The sequence below is a fragment of the Pristiophorus japonicus genome, chromosome 22, assembly GCF_044704955.1.
Source record: "Pristiophorus japonicus isolate sPriJap1 chromosome 22, sPriJap1.hap1, whole genome shotgun sequence".
Classification (NCBI taxonomy): Eukaryota; Metazoa; Chordata; class Chondrichthyes; family Pristiophoridae; genus Pristiophorus; species Pristiophorus japonicus.
In genome coordinates, this window is record NC_091998.1 from 58,079,437 (window position 1) to 58,107,321 (window position 27,885).

Below are 27,885 nucleotides of genomic sequence, written 5' to 3' on the forward strand. Positions count from 1 at the left end.
GAGGGGACCCATACCCCAGTGAGAGTCAGCACTTTCAGGAGAGGAGAAAACTGGGAAAAGAAGAAAAATATACATAAAAATACACAAGATTCAGCTCCGCCCCTCACAGAGACAAGTAAACTTTAATAATTCACAGAACGTAGCACATTAAAACCAAATAAGGCAGAATATTACAAGGTTAAAGAAAAACTGTTCCACATTCACTTCTCCCCTGTTCCACAGTTAAGGGATCTTCAATTCAAGCTCAGTTCACCAATGTGTGGGAGTGTTGGGCATGCTGAGATATTTGGAATGCTTGCCTGTACCACAGAGAAAGCAGGCATCTGTTAACATATCTAACTTGCACAACACACAAGAGGAAGGACCAGTTTAGTATCACATTACAAACTGCCAATCTAACCCACAGTGCCTGCAGCCGGTCAGCCCTGTGGTTACATATCTACTTCCCACAGGCTAGAAACAAACTTGCATGAAGAGGCCGAGTGAAGCGGAGAATGGCTCACAGCAGCGTTTTCCACCAGCGATGTCTCCGCAAGATCCTGAAAATCCCCTGGGAGGACAGACTCACCAACATTAGTGCCCTTGTCCAGGCCAACATCCCCAGCATTGAAGCACTGACTACACTTGAATCAGCTCCGCTGGGCAGGCCACATAGTTCGCATGCCAGACACGAGACTCCCAAAGCAAGCGCTCTACTCGGAACTCGTCCACGGCAAACGAGCCAAAGGTGGACGGAGGAAACGTTACAGGGACACCCTCAAAGTCTCCCTGATAAAGTGCGACATCCCCACCGATACCTGGGAGTCCTTGGCCATAGACCGCCCTAAGTGGAGGAAGTGCATCCGGGAGGGCGCTGAGCTCCTCGAGTATCGTCACCGAGAGCATGCAGAAATCAAGCGCAGGCAGCGGAAGGAGCGTGCAGCAAACCAGGTTCCCTGCCCACCCTTTCCCTCAACAACTATCTGTCCCACCTGTGACAGAGACTGTGGTTCTCGTATTGGGTTGTACAGCCACCTAAGAACTCATGCTAAGAGTGGAAGCAAGTCTTTCTCGATTCCGAGGGACTGCCTATGATGATGATGTTTTCCTGTCACTCACTCTTTAATCTGAATGAACGAGGAAGACAGCTCCTCCGATGGCCCTTTGGGAATGTGCACCACTCTGTTGGTAAAGCACTGAGCCAGCGAGACTAGGGTGGTCCCAACTTCAGTAACACAACAAGTGACCAGCACCAGCCTCAAGCCCCAACAGGACTAACACTCACAGGAGCCCCCGGCACATTCAGCAGGGGTCACTATCAGGCATGATGCAGAGCTACACAGCTCAGGAGGCCCCATGCTTGATCCCTGGGCTGTGCTGAGGTAGCTGCTGTCAGCTGGGCCAGCAGTAGGGGAAAATCAAGCAGGGCTCCTCCTCCTAATCGCTATCCAGCGACGCTGAGTGGGAAGTATGTCTGTGGTCACAGGGTAATGATCCGATCAGGCTTGGCTGTGCTGCTGCCCATGGTTGAATAGCCTGCTGTCATTGTTTAGGTTCACACATGAAGAGTGGCTAATTGGGCAAGGTACAGGAGGGTCATTGGCCACCCCGCCCCCCGTAGATCCACACACCCCAGTGGATGCTAGCACCTTCAGGAGGGGAGGGAAAAAATGGGGAAAGAAACAATGAAATAACTATAGGTAAGGAAAGGTTCATGTTTTCATTGAGATCCCAGAGCTGGCTTGTTTTTCACACAGTTTACCCCATCACTCAGGCTGTAGTACACAGGAGTCAATTGAGCAAATACCACTTTCTCCTTCCAAACTTTACTCTCCAAATGACTATAAAACATGTGCACTCATCTCTTCATAATAAAACTAAGCACAGTGCTCTGAGCCAGCATTAACCAGTTTGTCCCATCTCCCTCGTGATCAGGACAGCCTGGTGTTGGCCTGCGACACACACACACCTGCAATGGTGGTCTGACAGGGCTTGTATAAGTCCTACTTTTGTTTTTGAGAAAAGTTTAAAAAATGTTAATCATGTGGGAAATTAGTTCCATATTCATCATCATCATAGGCAGTCCCTCGAAGCGAGGATGACTTCCACGCCAAAAAAGGATGATTTCACAGGTGTTTCAATGAAGGACTTAATATTCCAGATCCAGAACTACATCTTGGAGGGTGGAAGATGCCTGTGCGTGGATTTTTTTAACGTGTGGTGACCGTTGCACACCAGCCACCACACGGGCTTGACAGAGCTAGGGCTTGGTCCAGTGGCAAGGATTAACCAAGACTGGAGACCAGCTCTGCTGCATGAACTGAGCGCGCACGCATATAGCAGTGTTAGTGATTAAAGAAGAGCAGAAAAATGCTGGAAATGCAGAGCAGGTCTGCCAGCATCTGAAGGAGCAAACAAGTTAATATTTCGGAGTTCTCTTAAAGGTTCTGCCCTGAAATGTTAACCCCTCTCTCTCGGATGCTGACTGATCTGTCCTCAATTTTAAAATAAATCTGTTTCTTTCCTAACATTATAGGTTGTACTCTCAACACTGATTCCGCTGCTTTAAGGAGTAGCAGCTCAATAACAATTACATTCATGCTGTTTCCTTTGCACCTTGATTTCTTGTGCTCTTCGATTCAGATCCAAGTTCCACAGCATTATTACAAACTCTGAGAGAAGCAGCTCTCAGTGAGCAGTGGAGTGCTTCCCCTCAGAATACACCAGACGATTGCACCCCACAAGTTAAAGGAGCTTACACATTCCCACCAAGGAGAGGGAAGAACCATTCTAAGCCTCTCAATGGAGAGAGTGTCAAGATCCCCCGAGTGATTGTTGGGAGTGGGTCTGTAGAAACCCAAAAAGTTCACTGCATTGCTCAGAAACAATACCACAATTTCACAACGATAACCCGCAGGAAAAAGTGCTGTCAATGTGACACATTTAATCGTGAACAGAATAGCGGAAACTTACCCCAGCAGTTGGCGGCAGTTTGCTGACTGTGTGTGAAGGGTGGTTTAGCGATTTATTTGATGTACCAGAGAATATGAACTGGCAAATATTGCAGCATGTGTCTTGTAGGCAAGAGTAAGTGCAAGGATACAAGCACATTAGGAGGTGATTTTATAAGGATGGGAGATTATTATTTCACGCCTGGAACCTGAATTTACATCCAGTCCAGATTAATGGGATGAAAATCTCTGAGACTGGGACTGTTATGTATGTATGTAAACCGTACCAAAATGTAAGACTTGCCACTAGGGGGCACATCTGTAGGAGACCTAAAAGTCACCTGTGCACCATGGGGCAAGCAGGTATAAAAGGTGATTCACCATGCTGCTTCCTCACTCTGGAGTCTGAATAAAGACACCAAGGTCACAACAGTTTGAGCTTGCGATATAGTCCTATGGATTTATTCTGAACATAACAGGCTCAATCTCAACCCAGTTTCTCATGGGAATCACAATACCAAGTTGTCCTGAATTCAGCAAAATTGGCAATTTCACTCAGAGGGCACAGAATAGCTGGTGTGGGAAATGAAATGATGTCACATCATTGTAATAGAGGGTACTCTTCTGGGTAGAGAGCGAAGACACATTGTTAGGACAAAAAAGAGGGAGCTTTACTCTGTATCTAACCCCTTGCTGTATCTGCCCTGGGAGTGTTTGATGGGACAGTGTAGAGGGAGCTTTACTCTGTATCTAACCCCATGCTGTACCTATCCTGGGCGTGTTTGATGGGACAGTGTAGAGGGAGCTTTAATATGTATCTAATCATGTGCTGTATCTGCCCTGGGAGTGTTTGATGGGACAGTGTAGAGGGAGCTTTACTCTGTATACAACCTGTGCTGTACCTGCCCTGGGAGTATTTTATGGGACAGTGTAGAGGGAGCTTTACTCTGTATCTAACCCTGTGCTGTACCTGCCCTGGGCGTGTTTGATGGGACAGTGTAGAGGGAACTTTATTCTGTATCTAACCCGTGCTGTACCTGCCCAGGGAGTGTGTGATGGGACAGTGTAGAGGGAGCTTTACTCTGTATCTAACCTGTGCTGTACCTGCCCTGGGAGTGTTTGATGGGACAGTGTAGAGGGAGCTTTACTCTGTATACAACCTGTGCTGTACCTGCCCTGGGAGTGTCTGATGGGACAGTGTAGAGGGAGCTTTACTTTATATACAATTGATGCCAAACCTGCCCTGGAAATGTCGATACTGGTACCGGGAGTCTCAAATGCAAGGTATTCCATTCACTAATATTAACATTTCTCACCTTGACGAGCACAAAAGTCACAGAAAAGATAGTAATGATTATTTTAGGATATTTCTAGTATTTCCAGCCCTCTGCCTGATACTTTATTGAGTCAACATTTACATCCGTAAATTTTTACAAAGGATTTTGCAGGTTTGTGTACAGCAAGGATGGTTCTTGAAAATATAGAACACAAAATCAACCATTAAACCAAGAGTGCATCTTTATCACAATAGCAGGGTATAGACTGGACAGAAAGAACACAAAGCTTAGTAAACAACACAAAATACCACATTCTGGGCTACTGCAAGGGCTCCTGCCGTTAGGATGGAATGACCCCTGTGGCAAAGAGAATGATCAGGGTCAGGATAATGACAACGATGACCACAAGCAGTATGATCATCTTTGTATTCTTCCACCAGTATTTCCGTGCCACTTTCTGTGAGGTGGTTTTGAAGTGTTCTGACTGCAAGGAAATGTGTAAATAATATAATAAATAACATTTAAAGATGCATTTAAACAGTGCTTATCCTAACTCACACCACGTCCTGCTCACTCATCATCCCTGTGCTCGCTGACCTACATTGGCTCCTGTTCTGGCAACACCTCAAATAAAAAATTCTCATCCTTGTTTTTAAATCCCTCCATGGCCTCGTCCCTCCCTATCTCTGTAACCTCCTCCAACCCCACAACCTTAAGAGATCTCTCTGCTTCTCCAATTCTGGCCTCTTGTGCATCCCTGATTTTAATCACTCCACCATTGGCAATCGTGCCTTCAGCTGCCAAGGTCCTAAGCTCTGGAATCCTACTCCCTAAACCTCTCAGTCTCTCTTTCCTCCTTTAAGACATGTCTTAAAACCTACTTATTTGACCAAGCTTTTGGACATCTGCCCTAATTTCTCCTTATGTGGCTAGATGTCAAATTTTGTTTGATAATCGCTCCTGTTTAAGCGTCTTGGGATGTTTTACTATGTTAGCGGTGCTACATAAATGCAAGTTGTTGTCACTTCGAACATCTCAACACACTTCACACAATGAATTACTTGAAATGCAGTGTCTGTTGTTATGTCGGGGCATAGTGGTTATGTTACTGGACTAGTAATCCAGAGACCAGGACTAATAATCCGGAGACATGAGTTCAAATCCCACCACGGCAACTGGGGGATCTAAATTCAATTAAATAAATCTGAAATTAAAAAGCTAGCATCAGTAATGGTGACCATGAAACTACCGGATTGTCATAAAAACCCATCTGGTTCACTAATATCTTGTAAGGAAGGAAATAACTGGTCAGGCCTACATGTGACTCCAGACCACATAGCAATGTGGTTGACTCTTAACTGCTTTCTGAAATGGCCTAGCAAGCCACTCGGTTGTACCAAACTGCTATGACAAAGTCAGCACTGTGGGAGGACCTTCACCACAAGGACTGCAGCGGTTCAAGAAGGTGGCTCACGACCACCTTCTCAAGGGCAATTAGTGATGGGCAATAAATTGCCATTAAAAAGTGCCAATCATTTGGCCATGGTTTTGGTGGAGGAAGAATTGTTGGTCAGGATATTGTGAGAACTTCCTGCTCTTCCTCAGATTATGCCATGGGATCTTTAACAACCACCGGAACCACCAGAGCGGACAGATGGGACCTCAGTTTAACATCTCAACCAAAGGATAGTACCGCTAACAGGGGGAACAACCGCACTAGATGTGTTAGTTCCAAAACACATACTCAAGACATGGAGTTCAATGTCACAATCTCCTGAACCAAAGACCAGAATGCTACCAACTGAGCCAAGCTGGCAGAAGCAATCAGGTACTGTCACAAACTACAGTATGGTTACTCAGTCACCCTGATTCAGATCAAAGTTCTCCCTATATAACAGATAAGATGCAACAAACAAGTCTGAATGGTGAGCACATGATGGCATCTCGATGGGTAGAGCACTGATTCTGACCCAGGGGGCCTTGGTTAGACTACCAGGTGCACTGCTTGTACTATCATAGAATCATAGAAATTTACAGCACAGATGGAAGCCATTTCAGCCCATCGTGTCCACGCTGGCTGATCAAAAGCTATCCAACCTAATCCCACGTTCTAGCTCTTGGCCCGTAGCCCTGTAGGTTACGTCACTTTAAGTGCACATGCAAGTATTTTTTAAATGTGGTGACGTTTTTTCTGCCTCTACCACCCTTTCAGGCAGTAAGTTCCAGACCCCCACCACCCTCTGGGTGAAGACATTTCCCCTCATATCGCCTCTAAACCTCCCCCCATTACTTTAAATCTATGCCCCCTGGTTGTTGACCCCTCTGCCAAGGGTAACAGGTACTTCCTATCCACTCTATCTAGGCCCCTCATAATTTTATACACCACAATCAGGTTTTCCCTCAGCCTCCTCTATTCCAAAGAAAACAGACCCAGCTTCTCCAGTCCAGGCAACATTCTTGTAAATCTCCTTTGCACCCTTTCCAGTGCAATCACATCTTTCCTGTAATGTGGTGACCAGAACTGCACACAGTACTCCAGCTGCAGCCTAACCAGTGTTTTACACAGTTCAAGCATTGTATTCCTTGCTCTTGTATTCCATGCCTCAACTAATAAAGGCAAGTATTCCGTATGCCTTCTTAACACCTTATCTACCTGGCCTGCTACCTTCAGGGATCTGTGAACCTGCACTCCAAGGTCCCTTTGTTCCTCTACACTTTTCAGTGTCGTACCATTTAATATGTATTCACTTACACTTTATCCAGATTGAATTCCATTTGCCACTATTCTGCCCACCTGACCAGTACATTGATATCTTCCTGCAGTCCGCAGCTTTCTTCTTCATTATCAACCACACAGCCTATTTTTGTGTCATCTGCAAACTTCTTAATCATACCCCCTACATTCAAGTCTAAGTCAGTCCCACAAAAAGCAAGGGACCCAGTACTGAGCCCTGCGGAACCCCACAGGATACAGCCTTCAGTCACAAAAACACCCATCAACCATTACCCTTTGCTTCCTGTCTCTGAGTCAATTTTGGATTCAACTTGCTACTTTATCCTAGATCCCATGGGCTTTTACTTTCATGACCAGTCTGCCATGTGGGACCTTATCGAAAGCTTTGCTAAAATCCATATACACTACATCGTACTCACTGCCCTCATCGACCTTCCTGGTTACCTCCTCGACAAATTCAATCAAGTTAGTCGGACAAGACCTTCCCTTAACAAATCCATGCTGACTATCCTTGATTAATCCATGTCCTTCCAAATGAAGATTTATCCTGTTCTTCAGGATTTTTTCCAATAATTTTCCCACCATCGAGGTTAGGCGGACTAGCCGTAATTACTCGGTCTATCCCTTTCTCCCTTTTTAAACAAAGCTCGATGTTAGCTGTCCTCCACTCCTCTGGCACCACATCTGTAGCCAGGGAGGACTGGAAAATGATGGTCAGAGCCTCTGCTATTTCCTCTTTTGCATCCCGTAACAGCCTGGGATACATTTCATCCGGGCCTGGGGATTTATCCACTTTCAAAGCTGCTAAGCCCCTTAATACTTCCTCTCTCACTATGTTTATCTCGTCTATTATTTCACACTCCTCCCTCATTGCAAAGTCTGCATCGCCCCTCTCTTTTGTGAAAACAAATGCAAAATATTAATTAAGAATCATACCCACGTCTTCTGCCTTCACACACAGATTTCCTTTATGGTCGCTAATAGGACCCACTCTTTCTCGAATTATCCTCTTGCTCTTAATGTATTTATAAAACATCTTTGGGGTTTTTCTGATTTTACTTGCCAACATTCTTTCATGCTCTCTCTTTGCGGTTCCCGATATCATTTTTAATTGCACCCCTGCACTTCTTATACTCCTCTAGAGTTTTTGTAGTATTGAGTTCTCGGTATTTGTCATAAGCCTCCCTTTTTTTCTTTATCTTACCCTGTATGTCCCTTGACAATCGGGGGCTCGAGATTTGTTCACCTGACCCTTTTTTTTAAAGGGAACATACTTGCTCTGTACCCTCAGGATCTCCTCCTTGAATGCCTCTCACTGCTCTGACACTGATTTACCATCAAGTAGCCATTTCCAGTTCACTTTGGCCAAATCCTATCTCAGCTCAGCAAAATTGGCTTTATCCCAATTGAAAACTTTTATTCCTGGTCTACCTTTGTCCTTTTCCATAACTACCCTAAATCTTACTAAATTATGATCACTAGCACCAAAATGCTTTCCTATTGATACCCCTTCCACCTGCCCCTCTTCATTCTCCAAAACAAGGTCCAAAACCGCCCTCTCCTTGTTGGGCTTGTTACATATGGGCTGAATGCATTTTAGGAATTCTGTACCCTCTGTACCATTCACACTACTTTTTTCCTAGTTAATATTAGGGTAGTTGAAATCCCCACTATTACAGTGCTATAATTTTTGCACTTCACAGCAATTTGCCCACATATTTGTTCTTCTATCTCCTTCTGACTGTTTTGGGATCTATAGTACACTCCCAGCAGTGTCATCATCCCTTTTTTGTTCTTCAATTCAACCCATATGGCCTCGTTGGATGACCCCTCTAACATATCATCCCTTCTTACAGCTGTAATTGTTTCTTTAATTAATACTGCGACTCACCCTCCTTCTTTACCCCCCTCTCTATCCCATCTGAAAACCCTATAACCAGGAATGTTGAGCTGCCATACCTGCCCCTCTTTCATCCATGTCTCACTAATAGCTATAATATCGTACTCCTAAGCGTCTGCCTATGCTCTCAGCTCATCTACCTTATTCCCTATACTCCTTATTTACTGATTTATTGACTCATTTACTGAGGTGTATGAAAGCATGGGCCTTACGCTAAACATCCTCCCTCCCTGTGCAGCTGAGCCACCCGTGGTGCCATGGACTTGGCTCTGGCTGCACTCCCCAGAGGCACCATTGCCCTCACCAGTACTCAGAACAGAATACTGGTTGGAGAACGAGATGGACTCAGGGGACTCCTGCACTACGTGCCTAGTCCTCCTCTTCTGTCTGGTTGTCACCCACTTCCTCTCTAGATGGAACACGTAATCTTGTAAAAAATGGACAGAAAATCACGACAGGGCCTGTCTTTCACAGTATTGTGTCTGGACCTATTCATGTGTTGATACCAATACAGTGTCAGATATCTTGTACCTAAACCATTCCACATACAGGAGAAGGCCATTCAATCCCTCAAACCTGTTCCACTATTCGATTAGATCACAGCTAATTTGTTTCTCAACTCCATTTACTCACCCTGATCCATATCCCTTACCTAATAAAAATCTGTCGCTCTCCATCTTGAAAGCCCCAATTGACTCAGCATTCACAGCCTTATGGGGGAGAGAATTTCTAATTTCCACTGCTCTTTATATGAAAAAGTGCTTCCTGATTTTGCTCTTGAATGGCCTAGCTCTATGTTTAACATTGTGCCCTTGTTCTCGATTCCCCCAGACTTAATATTCTGAGTTATGCTTCTTGTCTGATGCTCATAATTAATTGCCTCCAATTGCTCCCACCTCCAGTGACAGACTTGTACCCATTAGTACTTCATCCCAATGTTAACCAGCTCAAATTGTGCCCTCCACACACAACTAAAGCTTGGAAGGATACAATTTCTAATTATATGCTGAGTGTTTTTCACAGTTCAAGTAGGGATATGATGAAAACTTCACACGCCCAGAATCACACGTTGTTGAATTTCTGGTGACAATGTTGCTTTGGGCCTGACAAATAGGCCTACCAATGACATTAGAGCAGAATTGACTGATCACACTTGTGAAGAAGTCATGTGCCACAGTGACTCCCGTTCCTCAACATAACCAATCAAGGTGGAAGGCAGCAAGAGGGGACAAATGGAGTCATCATTTAACTTCCTTCTTTCCTGAAGATGCTGACTCCTGATGGAGTGTGGCTGCAATGACACCTCGTCACATCTGGTACCTCGTCCATGTAACCGTACTTCGTGTGTGAGCTGAGGCGGTGAGTGTGAACAAGATATTTGACTTTGAAGGGCATCATAGCCAAGCTCTATTCTGACCTCACCGCATGTCCACATATGTGCAGTCACCAGATGGGTGCAGGAGTTTCTGTTGATTTCCCCCTCCCTAGTCTAGGGGTGCTGAGTTCAATTGCTGCATCTATACTGCTCTTCTGGCTAAGAACAACAAAGTCAGCACAGACCAGAGACCAAACCTGGGACCTTCTGGTCTGCAGAGCTCAGTTCCTCACTGATTTTGCCAAATGCGTCATGACGGGAGCTTCTAAATTCATCTGTTAAATAATCGCTAGCTTACACTGGCTTGCAGGTCCTCGGTCTTGTTCATGAGATCATCCAACTTCTCTCCACGAGCCAGTATTCGGTCGACGTTCTCAGACATGATGGTCTTCACTCCTTCCACGTCACTCTGTAGGCTCTTGACATGGTCCTCCTTCACACGGCCTTCCTCCTGGCAACAGAGCAGCAATGGTCAACAGAGCAGAGCAATGGTCTAAAGAGCAGTGCAATGGTCAACAGAGTGCAGCAATGGTCAGCAGAGCAGCAATGGTCAACAGAGTAGAGCAATGGTCAACAGAGTACAGCAATGGGCAACAGAGCAGAGCAATGGTCAGCAGAGCAGAGCAATGGTCAGCAGAGCAAAGCAATGGGCAACAGAGTAGAGCAATGGGCAACAGAGTAGAGCAATGGGCAACAGAGCAGCAATGGTCAACAGAGCAGCAATGGTCAACAGAGTAGAGCAATGGTCAACAGAGCAGAGCAATGGTCAGCAGAGCAAAGCAATGGGCAACAGAGTAGAGCAATGGTCAACAGTGCAGCAATGGTCAACAGAGCAGAGCAATGGTCAACAGAGCAAAGTAATGGGCAACAGAGTAGAGCAATGGGCAACAGAGCAGCAATGATCAACAGTGCAGCAATGGTCAACAGAGCAGCAATGGTCAACAGAGCAGCAATGGTCAACAGTGCAGAGCAATGGTCAACAGAGCAGCAATGATCAACAGTGCAGAGCAATGGTCAGCAGAGCAAAGCAATGGTCAACAGAGCAGCAATGGTCAACAGTGCAGAGCAATGGTCAACAGAGCAGCAATGGTCAACAGTGCAGAGCAATGGTCAACAGAGCAGCAATGGTCAACAGAGCAGAGCAATGGTCAACAGCGCAGCAATAGTCAACAGCGCAGTAATGGTCAACAAAGCAGAGCAATGGTCAACAGAGTAGCAATGGTCAACAGAGCAGCAATGGTCAACAGAGGAGCAATGGTCTACAGAGCAGCAACAGCTGCAATACAGGAGTTGGGTTTGAAATGCTTCAGGTTACTGACTTCACAATCACCTGCACTTAATTTCTTTTCACCTCTCTAGCCAAGTTTCTCCTGGCAAAGATTTTAAATATTTAACGTATTATAAAACCTCTATAGGACCAGGTAGCTCTGGCAACCTTCCTCAGCCATGCTAACTTCACCATCAGAAATTGTAACTTCATTTAAACCACAGGATGTAATACTGCTTCCGACATGAAAACTGGAACAACAGTAACTTGTTTTTATATAATACCTTTTGTCATGTATGTATGTTTGGGGTTACTAGCCATCAGGTGGCGCCACTGTCGGAGGTCATTGGACTGTACGCACGTGTGTGCGGCCCAGGTAGAAAAGGCAAGCCATCAAGTAATGTGACCACTTTGGGTCCTAATAAAGCAGAGACAGATTTGTACCTGTATTAGTTTACATTATTCAGTCTATCGAGTTATTAATTACATAACATTTGGCAACGAGGTAACTTAAGAAACTTCGCATGCAAAAATGAGCAACATTGGAATTCTGGGGAGATTTGTGGAGGGAGAGGACTGGGCAGATTTTGTAGCTCGCCTGGGCCAGTACTTGGTGGCCAACAAAATGGAGGAACCCACTGACACAGTTAGGCGCAGGGCGGTCTTCCTCACGGTTGGTGGTCCGAAAATCAGTGGACTCAAAGAATCTTCTCTCGCCTGCAAGTCCAGTGGACAAGGACTATGAGGAATTGTGTGCTCTGGTACATGACCATCTCAAACCAGAAGAAGGCATCATCATCTCACGATATCGATTCTACAAGCACGTTCGTTCTGAGGGCCAGGATGTGTCGGAATTCATTGCCGACCTAAGACGTCTAGCTGGACCGTGTAAGTTCAAAAACGTGTTGGGAGACATGCTGCGGGAAATCTTTGTAATCGGCATCAACCACGAGGAGTGATCCTACTCGCAGTGAAGATGCTGGATTTGAGCAAGACCATCACGATTGAACAGGCATGCATGACGACGGACAAAAACTTAAAGCAGATATCATTGAAAAATCGGAACTCGGCAAGTGCTGTAAACAAGATTGTATCGTCGTTTGGCAGAGATGCATATGGCAGGGCCATCTCGACTGTATGCGAAACCTGTGGTTGCCCAAAGTCTGCCAACGGGAATGAATCCAATTTCACTGTGTTGGCATTGTGGGGGCAATCATCGGCCTCATCAGTGTTGGTTTAAACAGTACATTTGTAAAGGCTGTTCGACACTGGAGCATCTCCAGCACATGTGTCCGCAACTGAGCAAGCGTACTGCGACACACTATGTGGAGGATGATGACCAGTATAGCGCAGATCCGGACATGCAATCCGAGATATCAGAGGAGGAAGTGTATGGACTGTATTCGTTCCTAAAAAAGAGCCAATCGATAATGATTAATGTGAAACTTAACGGTGTGCCGGTACCGATGGAATTGGACAAGGGTGCGAGTCAATCAATAATGAGCCAGAGGACATTCGACAAGCTGTGGGATACTAAGGTTGTGAGGCCTAAGCGGAGTCCAGTCAATGCCAAGTTGTGTACATATACTAAAGAACGCATAATGGTGATTGGCAGTGCAGTAGTCAAGGTGTATGATGGTCCGCTTTATAATTTACCGTTATGGATTGTTCCAGGCAATGGTCCAATGCTGTTCGGTAGGAATTGGCTAGAAAAAAATCAAATGGAATTGGAATGATATCAAAGCGTTGTTGTCGGAGGATGATACTCCATGTGCTCAAGTGCTGAGCAAGTTCCGCTTGCTGTTTGAACCAGGCATCGGCAATTTCACGGGAGCCAAGGTGCAGATCCACATGGACTCGGATGCAAGACCCGCCCATCATAAAGCTTGGGCGGTTCCGTACATGATGAGGGAGAAGGTCAAAATCGAACTGGAAAGACTCCAGCGTGAAGAGGTCAATATCACCGGTCGAATTTATTCAATGGGCCAGCCCCATTGTTCCCGTGTTGAAGAGTAATGGCATTGTCAGGATTTGTGGAAACTATAAGGTTACGATCGACCGAGTTTCGAAACAGCATCAATACCCGTTACCGAAGGCTGATGACCTGTTTGCAACGCTAGCCGGGGGGAAGTCGTTCACTAAACGGTATCCGACGTCGGCCTACATGACACAAGAGCTGGTCGAGATGTCGAAGAAACTTATGTGCATCAACACTCATAAAGGACTGTTTATCTACAACAGGTGCCCTTTCGGAATTCACTCAGCTGCAGCCATATTTCAGAGGAACATGGAGAGTCTACTGAAGTCCATCCCTAGAACCGTCGTGACACTGCTGACCATCTGAACAACCTGGAAGAGGTTCTACATCGTCTGGACAAAGTGGGACTCAGACTGAAATGATCGAAGTGCGTCTTCATGGCACCGGAAGTCGAATTCCTGGGGAGGAAAATTGCGGCTGAAGGCATCAGGCCTACGGACTCGAAAACCAAGGCCATAAAAAATGCACCCAAGCCTCAGAATATGACGGAGTTGCATTCGTTCCTTGGTCGGTAATTTCCTACCTAGATTGAGCACTTTATTAGAGCCACTGCACATGCTGCTAAAAAAAGGCGACAACTGGGTTTGGGGTGCGTCTTAAGATAGAGCTTTTGAGAAAGCTACTAATCTGCTTTGCTCTAACAAGCTGCTGGTACATTATGATCTGTGTAAGCGTCTAGTATTGGCCTGTGATGCTTCATCATAGGGAGTTGGTTGCGTGCTCCAACAAGCTAATGAGTCGGCTAAACTACAACCTGTTGCGTATGCTTCTAAAAGTTTATCAAAGGCAGAAAGAGCCTACAGCATGGTAGAAAAAGAAGCATTAGCCTGTGTGTATGGGGTTAAAAAGATGCATCAGTACCTGTTTCGTCTTCGGTTTGAACTGGAAACAGATCACAAGCCACTCATTTCATTGTTTTCGGAAAACAAAGGTATCAATACCAATGCATTGTCCCACATCCAGAGGTGGGCACTGACAGTATCTACCTATGATTATGTCATTCACCATAGACCTGACACCGAGAATTGTGCGGATGCACTGAGCCGTCTGCCGTTGGCCACACCAGAGATGGAGACGCCACAACCTGCAGACCTACTGTTAGTTATGAGTGCATTTGAAAGTGAAGGAACCCCTGTCACGGCTCAACAAGTTAAGACCTGGACCAGCCAGGACCTGATATTATCAGTTGTGAAACGTTGTGTCCTTAGTGGTGATTGGTCTGCCATACCCAAGCAAATGGGTGATGAGACCAAACCTTACAACCGTCGCAAAGACGAACTATCCATTCAGTCAGATTGTTTACTGTGGGGTAATTGTGTTGTTATGCCTAAGAAAGGCAGAGAGAAATTTGTACATAATCTACATAGCACTCTTCCCAGTATTGTCATGATGAAAGCCATTGCCAGGTCTCAGGTGGCCTGGAATTGACTGATCTGGAATCATGTGTGCATCAGTGCAACACTTGCATGCAGCTAAGTAAAGCACCAGCGGAATTGCTGCTGAGTCTGTGGTCGTGGCCATCTAAACCATAGTCCAGGATCTACATCGACTTTGCAGGTCCCTTCCTGGGAAAGATGTTTTTAGTTGTGGTGGACGCATATTCCAAGTGGATAGAGTGTATAATCTTGTCATCCAGTACATCCACAGCTACCATTGAGAGCCTTTGTGTCATGTTTGCCACTCATGGTCTGCCCGACATCGTTGTAAGCGACAACAGAACTTACTTCACTAGTCTGGAGTTTCTAGAGTTCATGAAACTCAATGGTATCAAACATGTGAGATCAGCACCATTCAAACCCGCATCTAATGGTCAAGCAGAGCGTGCTATCCAAACCATCAAGCAGAGTATGAAACGTGTAACTCAAGGTTCACTGCAGACTCGCTTGTCGTGCATATTGCTTAGTTACAGGACAAGACCCCACACGCTTACCGGGGTCCCTCCTGCTGAACTATTGATGAAGAGGGGTCTCAAGACCAAGCTCTCGCTTGTCCACCCTGACTTGAACGATCATGTTGAATACAGACGTCGAAAGACAGCAGTGGTATCATGATCACGCTGAGGAAGTCACAATCAGTGACCAACCAACCTACCCTCAGTCATCAGAGGACTCCGCTGTCATCAATGAATCTGGACTTTCAATCCTTGACATGGTCATTGCCATTCCCATCAGATCGGCTATCCAGCCCCCATTCATAACAGACTCAGAACACTCGACCGAGGCTGAAGTTGAACTGAGACGATCAACCCGGGAGCGGAAAGCCTCGGACCATCTCAATCTGTAAAAAGACTGTTACTAATATCTTAAAGAGGGATATTGTCATGTATGTATGCTTGGGGTTACTAGCCACTAGGTGGTGCCACTGTTGGAGGTCATTGGGCTGTACGCACGTGTGTGCGTCCCAGGTATAAAAGGCAAGCCATCACGTAATGTGCACTTCGGGTCCTAATAAAGCACAGCCAGGTTTGTACCTGTGTTAGTTTACAGTATTCAGTCTATCGAGTTATTACATACATAACACCTTTAATGTAGAGGAATGTCCCAAGTCGTTTCACGGAACAAAATGGATATTGACCAAGGCAGGGTATATTCGGACGGAATAACAAAAACCTTGTCAAAGAAGTGGGTTTTAGAGGGGGATGGAGAAGTGGAGAGGTTTAAGGAGGGAATTCAAGAACGTGGATCCTAGACAGCTGTAGGCATGGCCATCAAAGGGCGGGGAGGATGCACAAGAGGCCAAAGTCACCGGAATGGAAAATTCAGGGAAGTAGATTATGGGGCTGGAGGAGATTAGAGGTAAGAAGGGGTGTGGACATGAAGGGATTTAAACATGAGGTTGACAATGTTAAATCTGAGGCACTGTGGGAATGGGAGTCAATGGCGATCAAGAAGAACAGAAATGCTGCGTGAGTGCGACTTTATGTAGGAGAGGATACGGGCAGCAGAGTTTTGGATGAGCTGAAGGTTACAGAAGGTGGAGGATCGGGGCCAGCCAGGAGAGCATTGGAATCGTTGAGTCGAGAGCTGTCAGAGTTATGGATGACCAGTTTTAACAGCAGATGAGCTGAGGTAGGGGTAGCAATGTTAAGGAGGTGTAAGTAGGATCCAACCACCTTACAATCAGTTGATTACTTTTTGAAGTGTAGTCATTATTGTTTTGTAGGCAAACATGGAAGCCAATTTGCACACAGCAAATTCCCATAAACAACAATGAGATGAATGACCAAATAGTCGGGGATTTGTTTTTGGTGGTGTTCATTGAGTGTTGGGCAAGACACTGAGAGAACTCCCTTGCTGTCCTTCAAATAGTGCCATGAGTTCTTTTACATCCATCTGAAAAGATAGAACAGTACCCGGGAGGTTAAATGTCCACCACAGCTTTGTGTAGTGCAGCCTAGCTTAACGTGTACAACTGGTTGAACAAGAAATTGGCTTCTATCTATTCCAGGCAACACACGTCACACCACTGATGGGGGAAGACTAGCCAGGGGGGATTCCGGCTTGTCTCAATGTACCAGCCTCCAGAAGCTGCAAAATAACAAGCACTTCAAAAGGAATTTGTGAAAATGTTCTTTCCCTAAGTAACTGTATAGGGTATTGGTGAGGCCGCACCTGGAGTACTGCGTGCAGTTTTGGTCACCTTACTTAAGGAAGGATATACTGGCTTTGGAGGGGGTACAGAGACGATTCACTAGGCTGATTCCGGAGATGAGGAGGTTACCTTATGATGATAGATTGAGTAGACTGGGTCTTTACTCGTTGGAGTTCAGAAGGATGAGGGGTGATCTTATAGAAACGTTTAAAATAATGAAAGGGATAGACAAGATAGAGGCAGAGAGGCTGTTTCCACTGGTCGGGGAGACTAGAACTAGGGGGCACAGCCTCAAAATACGGGGGAGCCAATTTAAAACCGAGTTGAGAAGGAATTTCTTCTCCCAGAGGGTTGTGAATCTGTGGAGTCCTCTGCCCAGGGAAGCAGTTGAGGCTAGCTCATTGAATGTATTCAAGTCACAGATAGATAGATTTTTAACCAATAAGGGAATTAAGGGTTACGGGGAGCGGGCAGGTAAGTGGAGCTGAGTCCACGGCCAGATCAGCCATGATCTTATTGAATGGCGGAGCAGGCTCGAGGGGCTAGATGGCCTATTCCTGTTCCTAATTCTTATGTTCTTATGTTCTTATGTTCTTAAATATTTCTCCTTTTATGTAAGCAGTGTGTTGAGCACCTGCTCACCTGACATGAATCACAGCACCAAGATCAGATCAGTGGCCTCTCCCTGACTCTTTCCAACTGAATACTGATCAGGAGCAGGAGCTCGAGCTCATTTCCCCCCTGATTTAGCCAGGGACACCTGATAGTGCCGTCAACTGCAGTTCAATGCCCCTGGGACACGAAGGGGGAAAATCAACGAGGGTTTCTGTTCCTAGTCATTGTAGGACCTCTGCAGGAAATTGCACAGGCATTGGGTGAGGACAGGAACACGCTCGGCTGTGATGCTCCCTGCAGTCGATTGGCCTGCAGGCACCCGTTGTCTGGGCTCACATACGAAGAATGGCCACTTGGGTGAGGTACCAAAGGACATCTGGGACAAGAGACAGCGCTTTCAGGAGAGCAGGAGAACATAAAAGGGTGGGGTGGGGAATAACTAAATAATCAAGATACTTTAGAAAGTACAGATTAACTGAGAGACGGACCATCAGTGAGGCTGTTATTGCACAGTGAGCTTGGAACACTCTTTATCCTTTGATTCTGATGTTGACAAAAACAGGTTCAGATTTGCAACAACTGGTCATCTCATTTTCTGCCTCTTGCCAGATGGTTGAAGCTCAGTGAAGTGTGGTCTTACATTTTCCAGACTCACCACTCAAACCTCAGACAGCCTGGTCCGAAACTGGATAGGTGATGACTCCAGTTTCACTTACCCCTACGCCTGCAGAGGTACAGGCACGTCGAAGAAACTGCAGCATCTGCACTCGGCAGAACAGTGTTGCTGGCTCTCACCAGCTGCTGGCCCCAGCGGAACCCAGCAGTATTACTATTAGACAGCAATTGGCTTCCCCAAAACCCGTGTGTCAGGAGCTGTCACCATCAGAACGTGGCCCGTACAACGTAATGGACTTCGGCCTCTCTACCCCAGTGCCGACTTGTGAACAAATGAAAGTTTGGCGGAGGGAAAGGTGAAACTAGTCGCAGAGCTGCAAGACCAAACACAATTTTACCTGAAAAAGAAGGGCAGATCTCTGCAACAGTAGGTGCCCCATTTTTCGCACTACAACTAAACAACGGCATCTTATATTTACAGGGCTGCATTTTCGGCTTTGCTGATTTCGGGGCGGTAATGGCGGCGGGGTGGTAAAGTGTGCGCCCGGGATCACTTTGCGTCTCAGTCAGCAAAATTGAGCAGCTGGGCCCCGAGTGTGGGGCGGAGCGCTAAGTTGCACACCTCTCTCAGAGCGTTAGGCCGGCTGAGCACGTGAAAATCCCGAGCTAAACAGCCGGCCTGGGAGCACTCTGAGAGAGGCCTGGGGAGGGAAAAAACCCACCAAAAACAGTCCCAATACACAGCCCATGCCACCACAACATAAATCGCGAAGAAAATTAAAAGAAAAAACTAAGGTCGGCATTACTTACTTCACTGCAGCCGGTGTAGGTTGGACTGCCCGCTTTCACAGGCGGTCCCAGCAGGGTGTGCTGCGAGGCGTGCGAGTCGGGCGGGAGTCCAAAAGCAAGCCGGTGTCGTAACCAGGGGCGTTGCACACCTGCTCGCCTCTTCCGGGCGGTACTGCTCCGTGCCCCCGCAAAACCCACCCCGAAAATCCCCACTGGAAATTCACTGGAAGCTAACCGCCCGCCCAGAAGAGGGCCTCCGGAGCGAAAACAGAAGCACACATCACCAGAAAATTCCCCCCCCATAGTGTCTTTAATGTAATAAAACGTTGCAAGGCGCTTCACTGGTGCGTTATGAAAAAAATAATGATACACCGAGCCATATAAGGAGATGTTCGGGCAGATGATCAAAAGCTTGGTCGAAGAGGCAGGTTTTAAGGAGCATCTTAAAGGAGGAAAGAGAAGTGGTGAGGTGGAAAGATTTAGGGTGAGAGTTCCAGAGCTTAGGGCCTAGGCAGTTGAAGACACGGCGCCAATGGTGGAGCAATCAGGAATGTTCAAAAGCCAGAATAGGCGCAGCGCAGAAGTCTCGAGGGATTATAGGGCTGGAGGAGATTACAGGGATAAGGAGGGGCGAGGCAATGGAGGGATTTGAAAACAAGGGTGACAGTTTTAAAATTAAGGTGTTGCTTAGCCGGGAGATTTTTCAGGAGCAGGATATGCAGGTCGTCTTATAGTAAATAAAAATACTCAAAAATGATGTACATACTCCTTCCACCCCATACAGCCACAGTACTTGTCCCACCTCTCACTGCCATTGTTTCACCCGCATCGCTGTGGGTAACTGGGCTGCAGCTGCAAAGGTGCCAGCCACTCTCTGCGACCTTGTCAATGTGGCCATTCGTCACAGTAGGTTATTCAACCACGAAGGCATCACAGCCAAGCTTGATCCTATCCTCGCCCAAGGTCCATGGGCCACACTTTCCAGCAAGGTCACGGGATAGCAATCAGAAACAGCAGCCCTAGATGACATTATTCCCTGTATTGCCTAGAGGTGCCCTTACAGCTGCCCCATGCTGAGATCAGCCAACTGAGATGTCTGGGGATGGAACTTGAGACCAAATCTGGATGGCTCTGTACGTTTACCCACTGATCCACCATGACGAGCTAATCCAGATACCTTTAAGAAGTACATAACTGTGCTGTCGCACTGTTTTCTCTTGTACAGCTTTACATTCGATTTTGAAGTAAGGATCACATATTATTATCTAAATATTGCACTGATTGGCAAAGGGGAAGCTTGCAGCTATCTGGCTGTTGAGCACAGTGAGTCACTGCTATGTCTGCAATACCGATCTCTGCGAATAGCATTACGTTACCAAGAATAGACCATGAGCAAAATGAATGTGTTTTTTACCAATTGCCACAAAAATTCTGCACTCGCCTTTAATTTCTGGGTTCAAATCCAGACTGATTGGAAGGATTCTCCTCAGTCTGCCATAAGGGATGTATATGAAATAGACGGGATAGTCTCAGTTCTAGCTGTCACGGACACAGTACAAAAATTTAACATTTAGATACAGCAAGCAATCAGGAAGGCAAATGGTATGTTAGCCTTTATTGCAAGGGGGTTGGAGTATATGAGTAAGGAAGCCTTGCTGCAATTATTTAGGGCTTTGGTGGAGTACTTAGCACAGTTTTGGCCTCCTTACCTAAGGAAGGGTCTACTTGCCCTGGAGAGCGTGCAATGAAAGTTCATTAGATTGATTCTTGGGATGAGAAGGTTGTCCTATGAGGAGAGATTGAGAAGAATGGGCCGATACTCTCTGGAGTTTAGAAGAATGAGAGGTGATCTAATTGAAACATCTAAAATTCTTAGAGGGCTTGACAGGGTGGATGCTGAGAGGATGTTTCTCCTGGCTGGAGGGTCTAGAACTAGGGGTCATAGTTTCAGGATAAGGGATCGGCCATTTTGGGACTGAGATGAGAAATTTCTTCACCCAGAGGGCTGTGGATGCTCAGTCATCGAGTATATTCAAGTCTGAGACTGATTAAGTTTTTGTTCACTAAGGAATTCAAGGGATATGATGATAGGGCAGGAAAGTGGAGTTGATGTAGAAAATCAGCCATGATCTTATTGAATGGCGGAGCAGGCTTGATGGGCCATATGGCCTACTCCTGCTCCTAATTCTTATGTTCTTATGTTCTTACACTACCTCTAAGTAGGCACTCGAAGAGACCACCAGATGGGCATTGTGAAAGCATGTCACACTGGTGTAGTTGGGGTGCTTTTAAAACCATTGAACCACTTGATGGTCACCATTTGGACATCATCTGCAACACAACATGGCAGCCTAGGAATCTTCAGAAAAAGTTGATCCAGAACAAAAGTGAGCCTGCCAACCAGCGAATAATATTGGTCTTAATCTTGCTCCTATTTGTCTCCCAGGCGCTGCTGACTCTTTCTGTGCAACCATGGATACTGACCACACTCCTTCACCAAAGTAGCCATTCTTCATGTCTGAGCCTGGACAGTGAGATTCAGTGAGTGATTGAATGATATTTGCACTTAAACCACAGCTTACCACATCATGAATTACTTTTGGAATGCAGTAACTGTTATTGGCCATCCGAGCCGGCCTTGATTTTAGTCTCACCCAATGCATTCACATAGTTTCCGACAGGAGTCCCTTGACAGAGCTGAGGGACAGCAACCCTGTCTGATTTCTCCCCTCCCTTACATCAAGGACTGAGGCCAGTGGGAGCACTCCTACTGTGGCCCCAATTAGATCAGCTAGCTCAGCATAGACTGGGATTGAACCTGGGACCTTGCTGGCTTGTATTTCTTCCAGTGCCTTTATGTACTTGGCTATCGGGGGAGCTGTACTGTAAGGAAGGGTTTCCTCTGGTCACTGGAATTACTGCAAGCAGCAAAGAAAATACATTTTCCCTTCATTTATAAAGAGATTATGGCAGGCCAAGGTAAAATGTGGAACAAAGAGTGCACTGCGACTTCACATTTGGTACTGACAGCTGCAGCAGAAATCTATTCTGCCATTTCCTCACCTGTAACAAAATATTGAAGCTTGTGATAAACTAAGGAAGGCACAGGAGCATTTTAATCAGTTGCCAAGGCACTGCGGGTTGTAATATATATCGGTCCATCTCCTAGCTGGCTCAGAAATGGATCGATGTATATTACAACCTACAGTGCCTCAGCAGTTGATTAAAATGGTTGCCTCTTAGACATAGGCTGGTCTGATGGATGACCGAATGTATCCACTGAACAGCTGAGTTGTCCAGACCAGAAGGGTGTTGAGTTCAAGAATCAACTTGTGCTGAATTAGCTGTTCTCAGACAGGGCTAGCAGGAGCAATGCAATCAAAAGATAGAAAGTAAGAACTTGCATTTATATAGAGCTTTTCACAATCTTAAGGTGAACCAAAGTGCTTTACAGCCAATGAAATAGTTTTGAAAAATAGACACTATTGTAATGTAGGAAACACATCTGCCAATCTGCACACAGCAAGCTCCCACAAACAGCATTTAGATAAATGACTGAATAATCTGAGGTTCTTTGAAATAGTGTCATGGTATTTTTTACATCCACCTGAGAAGGCAGACAGAACCTCAGTTTGATGCCTCATCCGAAAAGTGGCACCTCTAACAGTGCAGCACTCCCTCAGTACTTCACTGGAGTGCAAGCCTAGATTTTATGCTAGAGTGGGATGCAAGCCCACAACCTTCCGACTACCGCTCTGGGTATCAGCAGTACCGCTCTGGGTACGGGGGAGGCGTGATTGGCAGAGAGGGGGTAGGGAAAGCCAACTCCAGTGGTACCCTACTCCTGACAAAATGTCTAGAACACGAACTCCTCATCACCAATACCCTGTTCCACCAGAGGGACAAATACAAGGCATCATGGCAACACCCTCGCTCCAAGCACTAGCACCTGCTCGACTATGTAATCGTCTGAGCCAGGGATCGCAAGGATGTGCGCATCACCCACGCCATGACAGGAGTTGACGACTGCTGGATGGACCACCGCCTAATCCGATCTATCATCGATATTAACATAGCCCCAAAGCAGAGGGGACAGCAAAAGCATTGCCGCAAAAAAGTTAATGTTGGGGCACTTAAAGACCCAGCTAAGAAAGCCATCTCCAACCAGCGCCTCACAGCTAATCTGGCATGCCTTGATGACCCTGAGATGCTGAACACCCACAGTGCTTGGTCTGCCCTCCAGGCCTCCATAACCAGTGCCTGTGAGGAGACACTTGGTCACTCAACCAGAAAACATCAGGACTGGTTTGATGAAAATGATCAGGAGATCCAAGAACTAATAGATCGTAAGCGCAGAGCATTTCTGACCCTCAAGCAACAACCCAACTCAGGAGCTGCAAAGCAACGTTACAGACGGCTCAAGGCTGAGGTCCAACAAAAAACCCGGGACCTAAAGGTGGATGGAGAAAGCACAGGAGATACAACAACTGGCCGACAGCCACGATATGCGAGGATTCTTCATTGCAGTCAAGGCAACTTACGATCCAAACTCCCAAGACCTCACCCCACTCCTGGCCAAGAAGGGGGAAACACTCATCAAGGACACCGAGGCTGTCAGGGCCCGGTGGAAGGAGCACTTTGAAGGTCTTCTCAATCGAGACTCTGCCTTTGACTCGAGTGTTCTCAACTCCATCCCGCATCATGCGACCCGCCACCACCTCAGTGAAACCCCAACGCTGCACGAAATAGGCAAAGCCATAAAACAGCTCAAGAATAACAAGGCTACCGGTGCGGATGAAATTTCTGCTGAGGCGCGAAAGTATAGCGGAGAGGCGCTGTTGGCGTAGATACATGACCTCAACTCTCTTATTTGGAGGGAGGCGAGCATGCCGGGAGATCTCAGAGATGCAGTGATCGTGACCATCTTTAAAAAGGGGGGCAAGTCCGACATCGGCAACTACAGGGGAATCTCCCTGCTATCAGCCACTGGGAAGATTGTCGCTAGAGTTCTCCTCAACCGTCTTCTCCCTGTGGCCGAGGAGCTCCTCTCGGAGTCACAGTGCGGATTTCGTCCCCTACGGGGCACAACGGACAGCGCGACAACTGCAGGAAAAATGCAGGGAGCAGCACCAGCCCTTATACATGGCCTTTTTCGATCTTACAAAGGCCTTTGACACTGTTAATGGTGAGGGCTTATGGAGCGTCCTCCTCCGTTTTGGATGCCCCCAAAAGTTGTCAATATCCTTCGCCTGCTCCACGACGACATGCAGGCCGTGATCCTTACCAGCGGATCTATTACAGACCCAATCCACGTCCACACCAGGGTCAAACAGGGCTGCATCATCACTACAACCCTCTTCTCAATCTTCCTCGCTGCCATGCTCCACCTCACAGTCAACAAGCTCCCCACTGGAGTGGAACTAAACTACAAAACCAGTGGGAAGCTGTTTACCCTACGCCGCCTCCAGGCCAGGTCCAAGATAATCCCAACCTCTGTCATTGAGCTACAGTACGCGGACGACACCTGCGTCTGCGCATATTCAGAGGCTGAACTCCAGGATGTAGTCAATGTATTCACCGAGGCATATGAAAGCATGGGCCTTACGCTTAACATCCGTAAGGCAAAGGTCCTCCACCAGCCTGTCCTCGCCAGACAGCACTGCCCCCCCCCAGTCATCAAGATTCACGGCGCGGCCCTCAACAACGTGGACCACTTCCCATACCTCGGGAGCCTCTTATCAACAAAGGCAGACATTGATGCGGAGATTCAACATCGCCTCCAGTGCGCCAGTGCAGCCTTTAGCCGCCTGAGGAAAAGAGTGTTCGAAGACCAGGCCCTCAAATGTACCACCAAGCTCATGGTCTACAGGGCTGTAATAATACCCGCCCTCCTGTATGGATCAAAGGCATGGACGATGTACAGAAGACACCTCAAGTCGCTGAAGATATATCACCAACGATGTCTCCACAAGATCCTGCAAATCCCCTGGGAGGACAGGCGCACCAACATCAGTGCCCTCGACCAGGCTAACATCCACACTCGATCAGCTTCGCTGGGCAGGCCACATAGTTCGCATGCCAGACACGAGACTCCCTAAACAATTGCTCTATGTGGAGCTCCTTCATGGCAAACAAGTCAAAGGTGGGCAGCGGAAACGTTACAAGGACACCCTCAAAGCCTCCCTTGTAAAGTGCGACATCACCACTGACACCTGGGAATCCCTGGCCGAAGACCGCCCTAGGTGGGGAAAGTGCATCCTGGAGGGCGTTGAGCTCTTTGAATCTCAACGCCGTGAGCATGAAGAGGTCAGGCGCAGGCAGCGGAAGGAACATGCGGCAAATCAGTCCCACCCTCCCCTTCCCCCGACGAATGTCTGTCCTAACTGTGATAGGGTCTGTGGCTCTCATATTGGACTGTTCAGCCACCAAAAAACTCACTTTAGGAGTGGAAGCAAGTCTTCCTCGATTCCGAGGGACTGCCTATGATGATGATGGTGATCCAGGTATCAGCAGTAGAACACTGTATAAAGCCACAGTGTACAGGTGTGCTCTGCACCACTCAGCACATTTTGGCCCAGGGATTTGGTGCGTGCAAATGTGTTCGTGCCTGGGCGCGGCGCTGACAATGACTCCTGCCATGTTATGCGGGAGTTTAGTGGCGGCGCTATGGCATTGCGCTCGTTGGCGCCCAGCCCCGAAAACACCGGCAGCTGCAGGAGGCACTGATCGGGCAGCCAGCCACTATCAGGGCCATAACTAAAGGCGAGGTGGCTGAGGTAAGTAAAATAAAACTTGCCTTTGTTTTCGCCGTGTTCCCCCGTTTTCTTCACGGGGACCTGTCCGCGATCGCTCAGCCCCGCACTCTTGGTGGTCCAGGTAGGTGATTTTTTTTAATTGCAGAGCCTGCAGCGATGGCCCTTCCCTTTAAGGGAGGGAAAGGTATTTGTACGTGGCAGCACTTCATGGCCCAGTGTGAAGCGCTGCTCAAGTGTGCACCCAGTTAGTGCTCCGGTAAGGAAGTGGAGCGTTTGATTTAGCACTTCCTTCCTGGAGTGCTAAAGCCAATTTTTTGAGGGGGGAAACTTTAGCACCTGCTGCATAATCCAAATGGGGCAATTATCAATTTCTCCCCCTTTCGTTTTGAGCGAGCCGAGTTGGAACAAGTTTGTTGAAGTGAGCCCGCCACAGTGTGACTGTGGCACAACACCTCACTCCTCAGACTGGTTTTGTGCAGGTGGTTCAGAAAATCTCCCCCCAGGGTTTTAAAATCTATCCATTAATATTCCAGTCATTAAACAGCAAGAAATTTTGAATGAAAACCGTACTGCCTGTCAACCCTGCCATCTTAGAGTATTGTCCAAGCTTGTCTCAGCTTGGCACACTTGAGCACATAAGCTAGGCTGACACTTCGGTACAGTGCTGAGGGGGTGCCGCACTGTCCATGTGATCTTTCGGACGAGACATTAAGTCCAGAGGTGCAAATACCAACTGCAGCGTCTCCGCTTCCAACTCGGCACAGACATTTAAAAAGAGCACCCACTCCCTGAAGAAAGTGTTTGGAAAACTTCTGTATTAGAATGGGGGAAGAAAAGGGTGTTATTTTCACTTCTATTATGTCACACAATGTGGTGACTATAAATTGTCAGTGCAAACGAAATGAGGGTGCGCCAGATACTTTGCCGCAAAGACAGAGCAATTGGCAAACCATCAGCAATTTTCCCTCCAAGAAATTGCCGCCAGTTCCTCAGGTATGAAGTCAGCCTGGGGTTTCCTGTTTAAGATTAGTCAGGATATTAAGGTGAGTTAAAGAATCAGCACAAACCTCTACCACCGACCCCAAAAAACTTCTATTGTCGTATCAGGATCAGCCTTCAGTATTTTAAAACAGTAGACTGGAAAATATATTCACTTGTGACAGAGAGGCACTGCCACAAAGAAAAGTGGTTGGCACTGAGCAGTTAATCATCTTTCGTCTCTTAGAATCATAGAAACGTAGGATGATACAGCTCAGAAGGAGGCCATTTGGCCCATCGTGCCCGTGCTGGCTCTTTGGAAGAGCGATCCAATGTTCACTTCAATTATGTTACACAATGAGGTGACTTTAAATAACATCGGCGACACACACTTTTCACCGAAGGCAGTGCGATTAAACTAACCACCAGCCGTGTCAAAAGAAACACAAAAAAAGGAAGTGCTTATTTTACCAAGATTCAAAGGGTATAGTGTAACACGGCAGCTAAGAGGCAACTGAAAGTATTTGCCACGTATCAGAATGTCCTGCAAAGTGAATTGTTCAGTAAGATACAATAAGCTGTACAAATAAACAATTGCACTAGCCAGTTGTGGGAGAAAGCATATGACTTCATTTGCTGGGGCCTCTCTGCCACAAGTCAGAACAGACCAAATAGAGCGGACTCACCCACTTCGCGACTCAACACACAGAGCACCGAGCACAGTGAAAGCTGCTTCAAACAAACTTCTGATACACAGGCAACAAACAAAAGATTAAGCTCCCAGCTCTACTTACTGCTGCTGCTGCCATGATGCCCCACAGGAATATCAGTCCTATTTCAACTTTTAAACCAGGGGATTCATGCACTTTACTGTCCAAATAACTCGAGCAAAAGTTTACTGGGCGCTTCCTGCTACTTAAATGTCATCATTATCTCGCACAACTTCCTGCTTCCTTCTTATTTACCATGCAGTAGATTCCAACCCCGTCACAGAAGGCTGCAGCTACTGAAGGATAGGAAT

The 27,885-nt window shown here is 46.8% G+C and overlaps 2 protein-coding genes across 6 annotated transcripts in view; one reads left to right on the top strand and one right to left on the bottom strand.

Moving 5' to 3' along the window:
* The window catches only part of ggcx (gamma-glutamyl carboxylase), a 227,662-nt gene that overhangs the window by 75,565 nt on the left and 124,212 nt on the right, over positions 1 to 27,885 (top strand). The window lies entirely within an intron of this gene.
* Positions 90 to 27,829, bottom strand: LOC139235061 (vesicle-associated membrane protein 8-like). Its single transcript, XM_070866190.1, has 3 exons — positions 27,659 to 27,829; positions 10,515 to 10,667; positions 90 to 4,691 (listed from the first exon to the last, which is right to left on the bottom strand). The coding sequence occupies exons 1-3, from the start codon at positions 27,671 to 27,673 to the stop codon at positions 4,548 to 4,550; spliced, it is 312 nt and encodes a 103-aa protein (XP_070722291.1). The 5' UTR covers positions 27,674 to 27,829; the 3' UTR covers positions 90 to 4,547.